This window comes from Xiphophorus maculatus, chromosome 16 (assembly GCF_002775205.1).
Source record: "Xiphophorus maculatus strain JP 163 A chromosome 16, X_maculatus-5.0-male, whole genome shotgun sequence".
In the NCBI taxonomy this organism is placed as follows: Eukaryota; Metazoa; Chordata; class Actinopteri; order Cyprinodontiformes; family Poeciliidae; genus Xiphophorus; species Xiphophorus maculatus.
In genome coordinates, this window is record NC_036458.1 from 4409494 (window position 1) to 4429603 (window position 20110).

At 35.5% G+C, this 20110-nt stretch overlaps 1 protein-coding gene and 1 long non-coding RNA gene across 2 annotated transcripts; one reads left to right on the top strand and one right to left on the bottom strand.

Annotated features, from left to right (window-relative positions):
• The first annotated feature begins 1585 nt into the window (after positions 1-1585).
• LOC111611646 lies at positions 1586-5424 on the top strand. The gene is made up of 3 exons (XR_002754145.1): positions 1586-2053; positions 3082-3299; positions 4610-5424. It is a non-coding gene; the product is annotated as an uncharacterized LOC111611646 (long non-coding RNA).
• On the bottom strand, positions 5165-20035 carry LOC102238419. Its single transcript, XM_023349046.1, has 11 exons — positions 19918-20035; positions 18172-18201; positions 17868-18059; positions 16842-17004; positions 16702-16767; positions 15122-15162; positions 12359-14725; positions 11639-11780; positions 10143-10249; positions 9678-9746; positions 5165-6473 (listed from the first exon to the last, which is right to left on the bottom strand). The coding sequence occupies exons 3-11, from the start codon at positions 18008-18010 to the stop codon at positions 6140-6142; spliced, it is 3432 nt and encodes a 1143-aa protein (XP_023204814.1). The 5' UTR covers positions 18011-18059; positions 18172-18201; positions 19918-20035; the 3' UTR covers positions 5165-6139.
• Between the last annotated feature and the right edge of the window lie 75 nt (positions 20036-20110).

Consider the following 20110-nt stretch of genomic DNA (forward strand, 5'->3'; position numbering starts at 1 on the left):
TAAAACAATATTTTATTTGGCTAAATAAAATATACACATTATACACACATTTGTGTGTATAAGCGACATAAATGTCGTTTATACAAATTTCATACACTGGAAAGTCCGTTGTGAAGACTAAAAATGCGTTTAAAAGACCCTCTCTTTAAAAACATTTGTATTTTAATTTATTGCCCTGGATACTATGCTGTATGTACCAATGAGTATTTTTACATTTTGTTCTTTGGAAATTTAGAGTTTGAACAAATCTGTGATTTACCGATGTTGAAATGAAAAATGTAAAAACGTGTAATGTTATTTTGCTAGTCACATTGATGGATTTTTTAAATTAATTGTTCTTGTTAATTGTAAAAGTAAGAACAAATTAAAGTAGTACACAATAAGCATTTAAAAAAAAAAAGAAAACAAAAGCTCATAAAAACAAATGTATTTAGATATTTTCGGAGTTGAAACGGTGAATTGAGATATTAAAAAAATCTTCCGTCTAACCATAAAACCAGTTTGTACTTCCACATAAATACTTGCTTCCCTCTCTACAATGCTGTGGAAACAATAATACTGAATTTTGTTCTGTTTTTTTTCTATTTTCCTAACACAAATCTAAAATAAAATCAGACAAGGACAACCTGACTATATACAAATTATAGTTATGACATCCTCATTCATTCTTTAAGGGGGGAAACAAGTTATTTAAATGTCTTTGTGTAAAAAAAAGTTAATGTCATCATTAATATTCAGTCACATTGACAAGCTGTTTAGAAGGGAAGTGATGCTTTATATTTATGTTTTATGATACCATTTGGTTTTTGCGTGTTTTTTTGCATTATAATGGATTATAATAAAAGAATTCTGACCTTAATCTTCAAAGGTCAGAATTTTGAGATTAAAGTCAAAATTCTGAAAAAAAAAATAATTGTAAGGAAACAAAAGTCAGAATTGTGAGATTAAGGGATTCAAGTAAAAAAATCTGAGAGAAAAAAGTTTATTGTGAGGAAAAAAATAGTCAGAATTTTTTAGATTAAAATCAAAATCAGAATTTTGAGATTAAGAGCAAAATTCTGAAAAAAGTCAGAATTTTGAATTTAATGTGAAAATTCTCAAAAGAACATCTAAATTTTGAAGAAAAAAAAATCAGACTTTAGTTTAATTCAGAAATTAAAGTCAGATTTCATACAAATAAAATCAGAATTCTGAGATTAAAATCAGAATTCCAAGAAATAAACCCAGAGATTAAAATCAGAATTCTGAGATTAAAATCAGAATTCTGAGATTAAAATCAGAATTTTGAGATTAAAATCAGAATTTTGAGATTAAAGCCAAAATTGACCCAAAAAAAAAGTCTGTATTTTGAGACCAACAGAGTTGTGAGAAAATACTCAGGGTTTTGTTTTTCCACTGGCCCTAAACTGACTAGTTGTACTTAGAGGAATCCGGTCTTCGCGCTGTAATCATTAATAAGCTCCCAGTTTACCTGATGAACAGCTGCGTGTATCATGAAATGTCCTTTCTGTCATCACTGAGTCAACGGGGTGTGAATGTGTCTTATCTCTATAGGTTAGAGAGCAGACGGAAGAAGAGAAACCAGGAACATCTACCAGTTTCAGAGTGGAAACTGTGGAGACTGGTTTCACAAATCCAGGTAACTTTGTCTGAGCTCAAGGCGCTGCAAGTACCGACACACCTTGGCCGCTGCCTCAGGAATGTGAACCGGGTAGAAAAGGGCTGATATGTTAGTTCGCTTTTTTTTTTTTTTAATCACAGCGACTGACAACAAATACAGGAAGTAAAGGAAGACTCAACGGAGGAGAAAGAGTGCGACAAGTGTACGTGGAGAGAGAAGTCTAGCCAGTGAAGAGGGCGTGGAGGTTTCACACAGTTTCAGTCCCTGTTCCGGTCATATGAGGAGTCGGACTGGTTTCACAGGTCGAGATTTTTTACCCACTGGGAGACGGACATCGGTTTTCACCGGCAGAAGGAATCGTTCAATCACCGATCCTGCTTTATTGATCTGATTATTGGACTTCAGAAGTGGATTCCTGTCAAAACTCACCAGGTTTGTGTTTTGTAATTGAATGTTTAAAATGAGAATCAGATTTTTTTTTTTTATTTTAAAAAACGGCCTTATTATAGTATATGGTTTCTGACACTTTAAAGGCGAACTAACAAATGATAAAAACAGGAAATTGCAACCAGAAATAATTTTCTGGCGCCCCTTCTATTGTGACGCCCCGATATGTTGCATACCTGTTTTTGTGTCACTGTAATGTAGTAATAAAAACGCTGCTATATTTAAGACATACATCTGTTTTCATCAGCAGAGAGAATCGCTCAATCACCGATCCTGCTTCATTCATCTGTTTATTCCTGTCAAAAATCACCAGATTTGTGTTTCAACTGAAGCTTTAAATAGAAAATCATATTTAAAAAACCAACAGCCTGATTAAAGGAATGCTTAATGAGTGGCACAACAAAGTACTTTCTGACACATTATAGGTGTTAAATATTGAAAATGAGAAATAATTCCTCCTCTATTGTTTTGGCTCCACCATAATGTGGCGCCCCCTTTATCATGGCGCCCCCACACGTCTTTTTGCGCCACTGTAATGTGGTAATAAAAACATTGCTACATTGTTACAAGTGATTCACATGACTGTCTAATATTACACAAGTTCAGAAACATTTCCTGAACCAAAAAACAGCCAAACAAAACACCGGCGTTCCTTTGAGTCGTTGACCGATTGAAGCACAGATTAAACACTAACTTGAATTTCATGTTTTCAGTTTTGCCATGACAATCTACCGGCCCAGCAGGCTGCGGTTTCATTCAAGTCTGTCCGCTTTTTTTGTTTGTTTTCTTTTTTATATTGTTGCAGTGCCTCGGTGCTTTTATGTGACAAACCGAAACCTCTCTGACCTCAAAAACTCCCCTGACCATTAAGCAACATGATAATGACTCATTTGATTTGTTACACTGAAATGCAACTTAAGCATCAGAGGGAATGACATGAAGAAAATGGACTGTTTAGGAGAATTACTATATGCCAACGTAAATGAAAAACTAAAACTTGTCTTGTTTTGCAGATATGTCACAGTACGATGCAGAAAAAGGGTTAGAAATGCCACTGAATCATATACCTGGCTCAGCTGAAGACCAACAGGAGGATGATCCTAATATAAAACACCACAGGAAACAAAGGAAGGACAAAGACAACATAGAAAACCACAGGAAACTGGCCATTTGCAGCATCATCTGTGGTTGCTCCTGTTTGGGATACAAGGCACTGGAAAATTCATTCCAGGTACTCCTAATTTCATTTGGATTAATTTATGCATTTTAAATCCAGTTTTTGTTGGTTTCGGTTTCTCTATGCAGTTCTTGAAACAGCTGTTAACATAATTACTACGATAAATGTCCCAAAAGTTATTCTCAGACCATTTTCAACCGTATTACTACTAATAATAATGCAGTATGTAACTTTTATAAGAGATATTTCTTTACGTATTTGTTGAAACTGTGACAGTTTGGTATCAGAGAGATAATTGTGAAAAATAAATCGCGCTCCTGCTGCCATTATTTTACTGAAATTTGTACTTATTCCTTTCACAAAATAGTTAAAGCTCAGTAAATTAGATCTGTAAACTAACTAAATGCCATTCCCACTCTAGGTTTTGTCTTTTCCGTCAAAGTTTGTAACATTTACTGTGAAATTGTGGGAAAAGAACTGAAGATATCAATGTACAGTTTTCCTCTTAGGGCCCAACAACAGTAGTATTTTATAATTATATAAAAAAATAAATGTTAATTAGTTCATGTTTGTAGTGATTGGGGATAAAATTTTACATGATGTAAGTGTGAAAAAATAGCTTTTTCTCATTTTATTTGTTGTTTTGTTTATTTATTTTGGATATTTAAGATGTCTTCCAGTTCCAGTATTAAATATTAGAATTTAAAGTTTATTGATCTTTTGGAGAATGTACTTGGAATATTATACCATTATTACTATTTATTACTTGAAAATAGTCTCAAAACAACAATATTATCACTTATTGCAATAAGTTCTGGGACAATTTATCGTCCAGCAAAACTTATTATGTGAAAGTTAAAGTCAAGTCCAAGTTTACTTATGTAGCACATTCACAGTAAGCCCAGCTGACTAACGTGTTTCACAATATCTCCAGCACCGTAGATATATGATAAAATAAAAAACAAAATTAAATTTGATAAAAGCATGTTGATGAAATTGACACTAAAATATCAATAAAATGACAGGATAGAAAAGTTACAGCAATTTCTCAAAAATTTTGATCAATTAAGAACTACAAATATTTAAAATGTCACACTTTCATGTCATGCTGAAATTTAAAGTTCTAATTAATTTGAGCATTTTTGTTAATTTGCATCTCATGAGGTTAAAAGCTATTATTGTAATAACACCAGTATGATGTAAGTTCAAAACAAATGATGCTAATGATGGTAGGAATGATAATGTGGTGGAGGGTGGGGGTCCAAATTCAAATCTGCCCAGGGCCCCAAAAAGGCTTCTACCGGCCCTGCTGAGTATTTTAAACAGCTTTTGATGACTAATTTTTTATTTATTTTTTTCCTCAGGCTGAAAATGAAGAGGACAAAGACAAAAAACTAAAGTATTCACAAGAGGCGAAAAAGTACAGCATAATCTCCATTGTCACGCTGTTTGGGCTCCTTATCTTCATTCCTGTGCTGCTAGTTTTCGTCTCATATCTTCTGACATTGAGAGACTAAACGACTTCGGCAGAAAAACAAAAAAAGATTATGTGAACAACTTTGTATTTCATGGAGCAAAGTAACAAAAACAAAGCTGTGATCATTGATTATCATTAGAAGTTACAACCACTACTTTTATCTCTCCAGTATTTAACGGAAACAAAACAGACGACTTTCATGTTTTTATACCCTGTGATATTTATTTACCATACGGACAAATTAATTTTTTTTAAAAAAAAGTTAACATGTAAAATCCAGCATTGCCTTTAAATTTGACACGATTTGAAAAGTTGAAGATTTCCACACATTCAGAAAAACTGAATACTTACATGTATTTTAATTGGGATTAATTAGTGAAAATCCTAAAGAGGCAAAATAAACTTTCAAAAGCTCCTTTATATACAGTTCTATAACAACTCATTCCTCAATATAGTTTATTATTAAAAGAAATGTATGAATTGTTACTGTATATACTAAAATCACAAATACAAGAGTAGATAAAACATTTTGAGCTTTGAGAAATAATAAAAACAAATGGCATTATTATTATGGCAGTGCTTCAAAATGACATAATCTTGGCATTATTGCATTGTTACTTTACCTGTATTTTATTATTAAATGTATACATGTCCTGTACTTTTATACAAACGATGTATTTTATAATAAAACATGTTTTTAAACATGAAGTTGGATGATTAATTCTAACAAAAGTTTTACAGTTGAGGCAACCTCATTTACAGCAACAAACAGCTACAGTTATTATGCATTTATGTACACAAAAATATGTATAAACTTGGCTGTTGACACGCCCACTTTTCCATGCATTTCAGTGGAAAAAACAAGAAGAAAAGACCATAGCTGGAAAATTTCAAACCCAAATAATTGATCGGTTTCCGCCCTGAGCTGAGTAAAGCGTAGTCCAAGTTGCTGGAAACTTATTTGATTGTACTTTTAAAAAAAAAGGAAAAAAACTTATTTACAAACAAAGTTTATTGTACTTACAAATCTCTTGCTGGCATCTTTAAAAGTTATATATTTATATATAGCCTTTAATAGCAAAACAAATAGCTGCCATTATACCTCGATGCTGCAAGGAGATGAAAACCTCACTTCAGAACAATAATACAAATTAGAGAACAAAACTATCAAAAAATGAGTGATAATACTGTACAAAATATCAAGGATAATTTGTTTTATTTATTTTAAGAGTTTTACCAATAAGAGCAGTCTGACTGTGGAATAAATAAAACAATCTGTACAAATGTGTATAAATAACTTCTCCAAGTCGACATTTTTGTTCTGTGATTCACAGTTCTTCATCTTGCAGGCTACAAATGCTACAGATTTATTTAACTGGAGTTTTTCCACAACATTTAAACACGGACCGGCGCAGCATTACGTCATGATCGCACTTACAGGATCAGAACTGTCCGTTTCCCTTTCATCGCTCCGATCATGGATCAGCCACAAATTCAACTCGTCCAGCTTGGAGCACAGCAGGGAGTCCACATCCTGGACGCTGAGGGACGGCTCGTCTTTGGGGAAGCCGCCTCGTCTCGGCCTGGATGAGGACGGACCCGTCTTTCCGACACCGACCAGAGGTTTCTTTGGCTTTCTGGCCTCGCCCACTTCCAGGAACTCCAAAAACCGTTTGACACGCCTCGGGCCAAACCAGGACTCAGACCCATTCTTGCGGTTGAGCGGCACCTCAAAAATGGTTTCCAGGCGGCTGAAAGACAAATCAGTTGATGGGATTAGGGCTGAAACTAACCATTACTTTAGTAATTGATTATTCTAGCAATTATTCTGATGATTAATCGATTATTGTGATTATTATTCTGACGATTAATCGATTATTGTGATTATTCTGACGATTAATTGATTATTGTGATTATTATTCTGACGATTAATCGATTATTGTGATTATTCTGACGATTAATCAATTATTGTGATTATTATTCTGACGATTAATCGATGAGTCTGGCAGTTAATTGGATGAAGAAGTTGGCACATTTTGCAGATTTTCCATTTAACCACTTAAGCCCATTTTATACAATATTAAAAATACAACCAAAGGAAGCAATTGAACAAATAAATTTCTTTTCAAATAATAAAAACATTTTATTGCCTAAAATTCAATAACGTAGCATTAGTTGAGTGAACGCTTGATAATTTTAACAAAGGAAATTCTCGACTTATTATTACAGTCGCAGGGCTAATCTGTTGATTTTTGTTTAACTGATTAGAAATATCTAGAGTGTCCAGTAGGGTTTTTTAAACAATTAGAACCAGGCGAAGCTAAAGCTGCCATTTGAGCACTTCTTTGTAAAATATATCTACTTAAAAGGATTTATTTTCTATCCCAAATGCAAAATGAATAGATTTTTCATAGTTTGGGCTTAATTACTGCTCTCCGTATGTTGTTCCAACAGTAAATTTTTAAGACTCTGTTTTCTCCAGTTAATGATTAATTGATTACTAAATTAGCTGACGATTATTTCAATCATCAACTATTCATGATTAATCGTTTCAGCCATGAATGGGATGTAGACAAATGCAGCTGATTTTAACGACATGTTTTACTCTGGTGCCACCTACTGGTCAGACATTTTACTGCTTTTATTTGCAACAATCAGTTCAGCTGGTCCTGAACCTTTCCAGTTCCTGTTGAATAGATAAAGGGAGTCTGGAGCAAGTAGAAAGTTTTTGTAAAGAGCTGATTATTTTAATTATGTCCTGATATATAAAACTACTTTGTATGAATAAATACAAATTATGTTGTGAGGTTAATCATCATCAAAAACCAGTTTGATAATAGTTTGTGGTCATAGTCCAGCACTTGTACACTATTAAGTGTAATGCACCACAATGAGCCAGTTTTTAATTTATTTATTGCAAATAAAGCCTTTAATAATATCTATATCATGCACTGGTTAGCATATTGATCAGGTCATTGCTTCACCTTTGTACCTTCAGCTTCGCCAGCTTATTTCTATCACCTTAAATGTCTTTAATCAAACAAAAACAGAAGCAAATTTTAAAGTTTTAGATGTCAGAAAACAAAAAGCAACCAGATTTATCTGTTCAAACAACTAAACATGACGGGAAAGTCCAACCATCATGCTGCTCAGGAAGGAAACGGGTTCTGTGTTGCAGAGTTGATTCTAAAGAGATCAATACATAAATTTGAAGTTTTAGGGCTGAAACAATTAATCAGATTAATTGTTATTAATCGATTATTCAAATAATTGTCAACTAATTTAATAATCAGTTAATTGTGAACTCAAAAAAAGGCCAATTGCTGAAAAAAACAACACACTCAGAGCAGTAATTAAGACCAAATTGTACAAAATACATACACGCCTTGCATTTAAGAAAAAAATACTTCTATGAAGAACCTTCTGCTGTCCATTTATTGATAAGATCCATAAATAATCAACAAATCAGCTCCATTGTTGATGAAGCAAAAAGGGCTTTTCAAATTTTAGAAATATTTTTTAGCCCTTTACTACAAAAGATCAAGCAAAAGTTGTTTCATTTTACATAACAGAATATTATCTTAATTAAAAAAGGAATTCACTTTTTATTTGTATCTTTTGATGCATTTTTAATATTGTATAAAAAGGCTTAAATGAAAAACTTGTTGAATATTCTAAAAAACTATATCTTTTATCCAATTAATCGTCAGAATCAATTGATTTATCAATTACTAAAATAATAGTTACTTACTTATTTTAGTGGCATTTAGGAAATAAGTTCGACAATTATAACTGACATAAAAACAGGAGATGTTTGGTCTGATTTAACTTCAGAGAAAAGAAAAATGGCTTCAACTGTAGATGATTCAGGTCAAACATGCAACACTAATTCAGGAAAAAGGCAATCAAAACCGATCCAGCGCCTTGTGAAAAAATAATGACCCTGCAAGTCCAACAACTGCATGAGTCACTCCTGGCAGCAATAACTGCCTTCATGAATGTGCGATAACAATTACCTCACCATGAAAGAATCTGTCACTACAGCTCCTCCTCGTGTTAAAAATAGGTTATTATGCGAATAATTATACAACAGAAACACGACTGCTTATGCGCTATTATGTCTGTGGTGAACGTTAGGCGCAGATTAGACTGGCACTTATCATCGTCAGCTGCTCTTTTTTAAGCTGCCATCATCAGAGGGAGTTGCCTTCAGCACTTCTGCTTCTTGGTTACTTTATTTTATTTATTAGAGAATACGCCACAAAGAGCTATAAATACTGCGGTTTTTCTGCTCCAAAGAAGACATGGACGGGTGTTTGAAGATGCACATTAAAAGGTGACCAATTATTTTTCCTTGAACAGGTTAGGATAAGTCTACGCAAAACATGTTCATTTCATTTTTGCACCAAGTCATTCTTAGATCATTAAAATTGAGTCTGCTCAGTTCACAATGAGCTGTTGTAACATCTTATTTAAATCCAAATAAGCTGCTGCTGGCCACTCCCCTTAAATCAACGTCAACACTCGCAGGTAAAAATGGCCGCAAACAGATGCGCAATTGTATAACTGTACATCTTTGAAAAGCAGAAGTGGAGCCTCCTGCATATCCAACATGAATACAGCGCATAAAGCGGTAAAATCAGCTGACCAAACATGCTGGAGCTCCCCTTGGGTTACTAGGTAATGGGGCTAGGCGTGGCAGTGTTGCTAGGTAATATCAAATGTGACTTAATAATCTGGAAGTTTTTCAAACGGCTCATTTTCCAGACACAAAAAACTGTGTTTATTAAATTTGCTTAGACGTCTCGGTGTCTTTTTAAGTGGTTTAGTTGTTTTTCGAAGCAGTTAAAAGTCAAATGGAAATAAAAAACATGCAAAATAGGTCCCCTTAAAGTGTCGTCACTGGATTAATATTTTGTATATAAAAACACAAAACAAACATGATTTGTGTTTACCTTTCTGGCGGTTTGCTGAAATTCTTATTGGTGTAAATTTCTTCCAAACTGAAGTCTTTCTTCTTCACCCTGATGGGCACAGAAAGAGAACAATCAATATAAATCATAATTTTTTAAACCCAAAGCTTCTCAGGGAGCCACTGTTCAACTTTGTTCACATACTGTGGCATTAAGGTTCTTTATTCTGCTAAATTATCAGAATAGGAAAGAATTGAAGGATTCTTTTGGACATCAATGCTAAAGTCAAATTAACGGCATAAAGTGGCAGTCTGGTTCTGAACTACAAACAAAATGGCCCCAATAAATGATCTGTTGGCAAACTATAAAATGGCTGCAGGGAACAGATATCTAATCAGATACCTGACTCACATGTACAGTAATAAAAATTGTACAGAACGAAGTATAATAATGTGTGTCAATCAGCTTATTTATTTAAAATGCGGGTACTTGAGCGTTTCTACGTACCGGACTGGTTTGGGCAGACCCATGGGTGTCAGGTTGGTCTGAGGTTTTGGCAACGTTTTCCGAATGCGGATGGACGAAACCTTTTTTTGTTCATGTTTCTTGACAACCTTTAACAAAAACATCCCATTTATATGACCTGCAGAAACATTAAACATTGCTTCCTTCCACTGATTAACAAGCTCTTATAGTAGTGAGACAGTAGCAGACAGTATAGTAGTTAGTTTTATACTAGACCTGTAACGGCTCCCAGAAGTGCCAGGATTTAGTGATAATTTAACAGAAAAACAAATCCATCCACTGTTGAAAGGCAGCTGTGACCCAATCAAACACTTAAACAAATGTTGCACACTTTACTTCTATTCTAGAGGATTTTATGACCCTGAAATAAAATCCAGCTGTCTAAATGGAATGTTGGAAACATTTATGTCCTTTACATAAAGCCATAGTTTACAGACAAGTTGCAAAGGATCAAATGTTTTCCTTGTATTTTTTCTTGACATATTAAAATATTAAAATGGCCAAAATTTAAACTTTTGGCCACAATTCCATAACAAAATGTTTAAAAGATTATATTTAAGTAAAAAAAAACGATATATGCACATTAAAATATGGTGATGACACCATCATGTTCTGAGCTTACTTTTTGAAAAGGGGAAAAATTATGAATAGATTTAAATTAAAGTCCATTTTCACCTAAATCCTTCAGTCAACAGCTAGAAAGTTGAAAATAAGGAGAGAAAAATATTATGTTGAGGAATTTGAATCAGTTACTAAATTATGTAATTTTTCAAAAATATTTTTTTTTTTCATTTTTAAAATTTGTAATTTTTTAAAATAATTTCTTTCCATTTAAATTTTTTTTCTCATTTATTTACGTCAAAATCCTGACATTTCAGCAACAGTGTGAACACTCTTGAACATAAGAGCTGAAACGATTAATCACATGAATCGAGATTAATCAATTATTGAAATAATCATCAACTAATTTAGTTTTAGATTGTTAACTGAAGCACAAAAAAGCCATTTGCTGAAAAAACATATTTATAAAAGTAATTAAGCCAAAACTGTACAATAAATATATACATTTTCCATTTAAGATGAAAAACAACAACTTTGTTTTCTCCTATTAAGTAATCAACAGATCACTTCTACACTGTTTTGATGATAGTCAAGCAGAAAGTTTCACATTTGAAATATTCTTTTTAGCTGCAAATTATCAAGCATACACTAAACAAATGCTATGCTGTTGCATTTAATGCAATACAATATTTACTCATGTAAGAAAGGAATTTAATTTACTTCAATATTTCAACATAACCCAAATATTCTCCAAAACAGTCTGCAGAATGTGCCAAGTTTTTTGAATCCAATTAATCGTCTGAATAATCAATAAATTGGTCCATAACTAAAATAATTGAAAATAATTAAAAGAGTTGCAGCCTTACTTGTCAGTAGTCAATAAAAAAAAAACCCCAAACAAATAGAACCATACATACTCTAATTTCAGAGTCAGACAGAGCTTTTTCCTCTCTCAGCCCAGCGTCTTCAAACTCCTGACTGGAGGAGCTGGTGTCTTCGCCGTCATCCTCCTCTTCGCTCTGCTGCCTTCTCTCCGCCTCGTACGGCGCCGGATTCTCACTTTAAAGAGTCCAGAGTCGATATCAGAACAGCAAATCAGAGAACTGGGTCACCGCACTTCAGAAACAACTTCTTATTCCAAGTATTTTTCTCTAGTTTCCAGTGCAAATACCTTAGTACACCTGAAATAAGACAAAGCTAACTTATAAGCAACTTTTCTGCAAGATTTAGAAGCTTGTTTAGAAATTGCCTATTCTGAGCGGTTTTGTACTTTCACTTGAGTTTCTACTGCCTCCAAAAAATAACCTTTAAATGCTTTAAAAAAATTCATCCATCTGTTTTTGGGCAATAAGTTAATGTTTTTGTGTCTGGAAAATGAGCTGTTTCAAATACTTTAATATTGATGAAAAATATTAGTTTCACTTATAACATGAGAAAAATGTCTCACTATAAGAAGATCTGTCAATGGAACCAGAACTTTTTCCATCAGTATTAGTAAACTATTGACTCAAACATCTTGCTGAAAATTTACTTTTGTGTCATTTCAAGTGTAATAACATATTTGGCTAGAGACCAGAGTGAGAATATATGGTAAGATTTGGTATTTTTGCAGTGTGAAGACTAGAAAACTTCCTCACCTGGGATCCAAGGAAGCAGCAGAACAAGATCCTAAAGTGAAACCTGGGGAATGCCAAGCGGTGGAGCAGGAAGAGGAAGGGGGCGGCGAGGGAACTCGACTGGAAGTGGCAGCATTGGCAGAAGTTGCCCTGCAGTCAGATTTCTTGGAAAGGAAAGCGAGAGGGCTTGAAAGGAAACAGGAGGCGAGAGCAGTGAGGGAGCTGCAGGGAGAATGCACATGAGCAGGTGAAAGGTTGTGGGTCATGGGGTCATAGGAAGCAGATCTTCTGGACGGATACACCTCCTTCCGAAGACAGAGAGGGGCGATCTCCCTCTCCACCTCCACACTGCACACCGTGTGTCGGCGCGCCCGCCGCAGTGACCTCTGTGTGTGGGAGGTTAAGTTACCATGGTGATGGTGCGTAGCATGCGTCCGCTGGTGCGGCGAATACGGAGGGGAAACCCAGGGCGAGTCGTCGTGATGGAGGATGAGAACGTCTGGGCATGAGTAGCTGCGCGACAGTCGCCTGCAGACGTTGGTTTCTGAAGAGCGCATGCGCGTTGCGGCCAGGTCTGCGTCCTCCACCGTGACGGACCGGGATCCCTCCTCGGTTTTACACAGCCTGCTATGCAGAACCTGGCATCTCCTCTTTTGGGGATCTTTTCTCCTTCGCCTAGCGTTAACGAGCCTGATGCTCAGCCTCGGATTACAGTTACTGATTTCAGAGGCTTTGAGAAAAGTTTCGCCTGTCATGGTGGCAGAACTCCTCTGTTCATTTTCCGTAACAGCTGTATCTTCCTCGTTTAAGAATCCAAGATGGACCAGAGGAAGTTGGGGATCACTTCCAAAAATAACTTTGTCAACGGAGATTTTACCTCTGCCATTTTTTGACTGGCTCTCTTTGGTTTTCTCTCGCTCTTTGGCTAAGACCGAGAACTTAACGGCGCTCCTCAGGCTGTTCTTGAGTCTCTTGGACGGCTGGTTCGCTCCTCCGGTTGGTGCGTCTTCGCTTTTAAAACCCTTGCTCATCAGTTCCGGCCCATCATGCGACGAGGCAGACACCGAACTGCTCTCCACTTCTAAACTCATGTGATTTGGCGGTTTGCGTTTTAATTGCTTCTTATTTGCGTTCCCACACTTGGTTGCGTGTGGGATTTCCTTTTCATCAGGATGGACAAGAACTACAGACAACTGCTTTTTCACCGGTTGTTCTGCAGTCGGGTTAGGCACGGTAGTTTCCACATCCATAAGATTATCATTGCTGGATGTCATCGGGATCCGTTTGCAGGAACTACTGGGCTTGGCTTTTTTGCACTTTGAATTGTTGTGCGACTCACTGCTGCTTTTCTCCAGGCAATCCTTCCTGTCCGGTTCATTTCTTGCTTTTGCATTCGCTCTTGTCGACGCCACCTGCCTTTTATTATCCGGTTTCATCGTTTCATCTGCGCCTCTCTTTCTCTGCGTTCTTGGACCCTTTATCACGTTGCCTCCTGAAGCCATGTTCATCTTTTTCCTCTTCACGTCTTGGGAAACACAGTTCGGCTTCAGCCCCCTCTTTGCTCTTGCAAACTTTGACACCAAACACATCTCGGGGATTTGTTGGCACTCCATCTGTTCTGCATCAAAAGAAGGCTTCAGTGGACTTTTGTTTGTGGCGAGGCCGTCGAGCTGAAGTTGATTTCTGTCTTTAATTTCAACCGACTCGTATCCATTTCCTGTGTCTCGTCTTAAGAGTGGTTTTACGATGGACAGCTTGCCTTTCTGGCCCTCCACAGTGTAAACGTTTAGGTCTGACTCATGCGAGGCACTTTTACGTAACAGGAAAGGGGAGCCAGACGGTTCGCCGGCTTCTTCAGAAGCAACACAAACCAAAGGCACAATGTCAGGTAAGTTTTCATCTCCCCCACTTATTGCACCTTCAAAACCGCATGTAGTCCTGCATACTGATTCATTAAACTGCAGTTTTTTAGATTTTTTGGGTGCGGCGCTTATCTCACCTTTTGTTTCCCCAGAGTCAACAAGAGTTTGTGCTTCAGTTTGATACTTATCGCCTTTCTCCGATGCGTCGACGTCAGTCACGTCGTCCGCGGTCAGAGGACTGGTGGCTCTGAAGAGCTTAACAGGAGTCATGACGATCTCACTGAAGCTAGCCATCTTTGATTTTAGGGACTGAAAGAACGGGCCGATCACCCATCCCTTCGAGACTGAGGCGTCTTCACCAAGGTCTCTGCCAGCAAAGTCCTCACATGCGTCCATTTCAGGTAACTCCTGGTATCCGTCCATTTCAGATTTGGTATCATCAGGGATTTGCATCTTCTGCTCTACAAATGCTTCCTCCAAAGGAGAGACAATGTTCTCGCTCTCTGTGCTTTTTGAGTTTTTCCACCTAGAAAATGACATAGAAAAAAGTAAAGCTGAAAAAAACTGACTATTGAAATAATCACCAACTAATTCAGTAATCAAATATAATTAATTGGAGTATACTAATTAAAGTATGCCAGAAAAACTCAATTCAGTAATTAAGCCAAAGCTGTACAAAAAGTTCAAGTAGTTAAATGGAGAATCTGCAGAATATGTTGTTTTTATCCAATTACTTGGTTAATTATCAGATTAAAATCATTGTTAGCTGCAGCTCTAGAAAAAAGATGACTCTTGCTTCGAAAACAACATATTTTCATTTAGTAAACTTGTAAATATTTTCCCCAGCTTTAGAAAAAACAAACATTTATCAAGAGGAAAAGCACAGACATGAATGCTGAAGAAAGTTGTAATTCACACTTACTCATTTTGGTGCTCTGCTGTAAATCTGATAGAAAACCCAACCTGCAAATAAATACACATTTACACAACAGTTTGTTGGTTTAGTTGCAACAACAACACATTTAACCTGCCAGGGATTCGCTTACATGTGCATGAATGTTCCTACAACTTTGTTGATTTCTAAAAGTGAATATTTGTGCAGAAGCTTCAAGTGATTAAGGCTCAGATGTGAAAACAGACACAGCGATATTTTAATGAACGTTCCCATACACAAACACAAGTTAAAACCCATTTTAAGTGGATAAAGCGGGATAACGTTTATCTCCTAGATCAGCAGTTTCCAGTTGATCCCAGGCTTGAGGGAGATTGCTTGGATCAGACGGCGCAAAACTTGACTCGACAAAAATTGAGATCTGTGATTAACATATTTACGTCCAAATTACTTATTTGCTAATTCATTTGAAACATTTTATGGCCTCTTTTTTAAATACATGAATTTCAGACTTTTAGGATGTGTGTGATCACCCGGTGTAAAACACGCATAGTTTCTCTGATACATGCAAGAAACCTTCGTTTTGGTTTAGAATAATTAGAATTAAACCTAAATTTATAAAAACAAAGTGTTACAAAATCAACTTACTATAAAGAAAAAGAATGCAAAGCTGGAAGTCAGAAAAGTTTTTTACTCTGCAATCAATATGGTTGTTCTGAGACCATTTTCAAGTAATATAAAAATGGTAAAATAATGCAAGAACACATTTCCAAAGGTAAACTTTAAATTCTAATGAACTGGAAGACATTGTTAATGTCCAAAATAAACAAAAAACAACAAATAAAATAAATTATTATGTCTATGTCAGCAAAATTGTCCTTAAAAAAAGGTCAGTTGAGATTAATGCAACACTGAAGACTTTTGTCATCCAGTTTTAGAGAAAAACAAAGAAAAGAGAAAAACAATAAATTACGCAGATGGAAATGATTGAGTTTGTTTTAATTTATCATGCTATTAATTGATTTTTTGTGACAGGGCTAAAACTAAACATTTAGCATTTGAATAAATTTCCAGAAAACATTATTGCTTATTACATCTTTAAATCAGATATTTTACCTTCATGCTTTGTGGAAGAAAATTAAAATCAAATTTGGATTACACAGGTTTTTTTTATTAAAATCTTTTCAAGGTTTAAAGTTTCGGACTTTGGGGTTATCTTGCTAACAGGTTATGCTATATAAACAAATGTTGCCTTGGAGAATATCTACAACAAATTAAAAGTTTTGCACCAAATTCTTTGCTTCGAAACCCACCGGGTAATTTCCTAAACGAGGAAATGAGGTCAACGAATGTGCAATTCACTGTTTAATATCATGAGTCTGTTAGTAGGTCAGACGAGACACTAGATTGGTTGTTTATGTTGGATGCAGCAGACCGTGAAGGAGGATTAAATCACTTCATTAACCCTCACACCTCCTAATCTGCACATCACAACAACACAGCTTTTATAAAAGACAAATTAAGAACATTTAACACTTTAACTCGACCAGTTTGGTTCTAAATCAGCTGTTTCTGTTAAAATTATATGAAATCAAGGAAAGAAAGCTAACCTTGTTCGGTTCCTCATGTAGACGTGTTCTTCCTTCTCTCTGCAGCTTTGACTGTGATGCTTGTACCTACACAGCATAAGACCAGAAGTGCTCAAGTAGAAGATATTTACTTTATTTTTTAAGTAAGGTAATCGACGTACCATGTTTGCCGCTTCTCTTTGCCTCTTTGTGGAGGACGGATTCGGTCCAGATTGTCTCTGGGCAGCCTGGCTGTTTGCACAGTCCAGCTCTTTTGGGGTTCTGGCTCTGATGTCCTGGATGCGGCCGCTCCTCCGGTGTCCAGACGGTCCATCATGAGCACAGCTAAAAGCACAATTAATAACACGGCTTTCTTTATCGCAAAGAAGAAAAAATAAATAAAAATACTTTTCTAAAAAAGCATGAATTTGTGTTGCTATGAAAACTCACAAATCTGCTGATTGATTAAAAAAAATACATATACATAATCAGAAAGATATTATAGATGTAGGGCTGTGAAAATAAGCGGTCCCATGAATTGTTATGATAAACAACAATATGGCATATTAATAATAACAATGATAATACATAACATTAAAGTGGATTTAGTGAAATTCAAATTTCCTCCACAAGATACAAACATTCACACAATTTCATACATAAAAGAACTACAATAAAAACTACGTATGGTCGGTAAAACCTATTTAAGAGACTTATAACAAAATTCAACATTTTTTTAAAGAAGTGTTTACAAAGCAATGTCTGCCACAAAAATTTACTAAAACACAAAATTCCTCAGAGGTATCAAATACTTAATTATATGACCACATTTTGTATTGCCATAGTTTTTCTGGTATTAAAAATGTGTTTGATATTGATCAAAAAATGTAAAAAGTAAGTCTGTCAGAGGATTTGATGTTCTCGAAGCACTAAGTACAAGTAATAATACATTTTATAACAAAAATACATTATTGGGAATAAATGGATAGATCCAAATTGTCTAAATCTACAAATATCAATTCATATAGTTGAAGCTAGAAGCAGTCATTTATCGTTTAACATCAAGAAAAAAATATTTTAGTTTCATGTGAATCAAATGAGGCAGTTTGTGACTAAATCTGATTCTATATCAGCTTTAAAAGATAAATAAGAAGCCAAAAATAAAAAAAACGTTAAGAAGAAAGCAGCAGGTGAAGCAGCAACCATACCTGGGGGTGACGGAGGAAAGGGAGAGGAGAGGTGACGGAGGTTCACTGAGGGGGGGGGCACTACACACGGGAATTGGGGGAATAGCATCTTCATCCATTGGACAAACTACTTGGGAGAGCAAGTCAGAGGGGAAAGTCAACATCCCATTTGCTCTCTTTCACTCAGCGTCTTTCTCCTTTTCCTGCAGGTCTCTGCAAATCATGTGGGACGGAAACAAAGCAAACGGAAAAAAAACATGCAGGGCATCACATCTGAACAAAAAAAATAATACAAATAGTCCAAGACGGCAGAGTTGATCCTTACTTTTCTAAAAGCAGGGATGGCAAGTTTATTCTGAAATTAAAACAGAAGAATATACTTTATATAAACTGTAAAATTTCATGTACAACTTTTAAAAAAAAAAGTAAATTAAGAAAATTAATAATTAAAAGAGAATCCAGTTTAATACATTGTCACTTTTGTAAATGTTTTGGTTGCTGTACAGCTCCAGAGATTTTCTCTTAATGTCAGAAAGTTGTTATGATGCGCAACCGTGGAAACGGGGTATTGTTTTTCAAATTTAAAAATGCTTTATTGATCCTCAAGAGAAATTAAATTTAAAATTCTTTAAAGAGTTATTGTAGCTAGTGATGGGTGTGAGTATGAATGCTCTCCTGTAGAGGTCTGTATAACAGCGAATTTGAAGAAGCCTCTGACTGAAGACACTGTTTTTCTAAGGGTTGTCCATCATTTTCTTGATCTTATGTAAAATCCTTACATAATTAGGATAATTAGAATCTCAAAAGCTTTAAATAACTTCCTAACTACGACTCTGATAGGCAGGCTAACCGTTGTGATGCAACTGCAATTAGCAATAAAAGACTACAACAATGGATTTCTCTCAATTTCATGCCTTTAATATCTAAAGGAACATGTTCACAAAGACCGAACAGTGATTTGAACAACATCTGAGTATTGAAGAGATAGAAACCATCATAAGCATTAATAATTTATACCTGCAATGGCAGACATGTTTTGTTTTGAAATGCAGATTTCTGAGTGCGTTCGACAACAACAAAAACTTTGAAAATCCGAGAATCTACTATAAAAGTGTCACTCTTCTGTCTCGTTGAAAGCAGCCCTCAAAAAAATAAATAAATACATAAATAAAAATAGCGTCTTCAGTCAGAGGACTCTTCAAATTTGTTGTAATATAGGCTGCTACAGGAGACCTTACCTGCCCACAGCCATCAACAGCTAATAACTCTTTAAATGTTGTTACAACATCTAACTTACATTCGAGTTCAATAAAACGCAAGTACACATTAAATATGAAATAAAACCGACCAAATTAAATTAACATAGTGGGAATTTAAAATTAGCCAACAAGTGCCCTCATTTTTTAAATATATCTTAATTGCTCAAATGATACTAAAATTACATTTAAAGACTTAAAAAAAAAAAAACTTTAACAAACTTTTCTTAAGCTTATCTTTATTTTTAGTGTTTAAAATGAAAGCAGTTTATTCCAACTCTGTGTTTTATTGTTTTTAAGTGACCTAAGCTACAGCGGGTAAGAGGGGAAAAGTTTTCAGCATCTAGCAACGGCATGGCGGTTCTAAGCATCTCAATAAATCTTTAATAAAACTGCGTGAATGGCACAAACAGCTTGGTATCGCAACATTTCAATTAGAGTTTTAAGTAAAACCGAACCAGCGGTCTGATCAAAACTGAACCTCGTCTAATAGCTGGAAGGAATGTTCTTCATTTCAAACTTTTATTAGCAAGCCAAAATGACTCTGTACAACTACGAACACCTTAGATACAGCAAAATTGCAAAATCTAAAGGATTTTAACTAGATGAAGGCAGAGCGTTATTGCAACTCCATATATACTCTACAGTTTTGCTACTCCCTATGTTTATCAATTGCAGTACCAGGTAATAGTCGTAGCCGGGAACTGTCATTTTTCAAAGCTTTCTATGACGTCTGTAAAATGAGCGGAAATAGTACCACATTACGGTTCACTCGGTTACAGTAAATAAAACTAAATAACGTTAGCTGAACTCACCTAAAGACTTCAACTTGACCGTGGGTCTGTATTCGTAACCCGCCGTAAACAAGACATGCCGGACGGACGGACGGACGGACTGCAGCGGCGCCCTGCAGCGAATCGCTAATATATCCGTTTCTTTACAAATCTAACTACCAGACAAGACCAACCGACCAATCAGAACGTGAGTCTGATTCCGCCCGAAACGCCT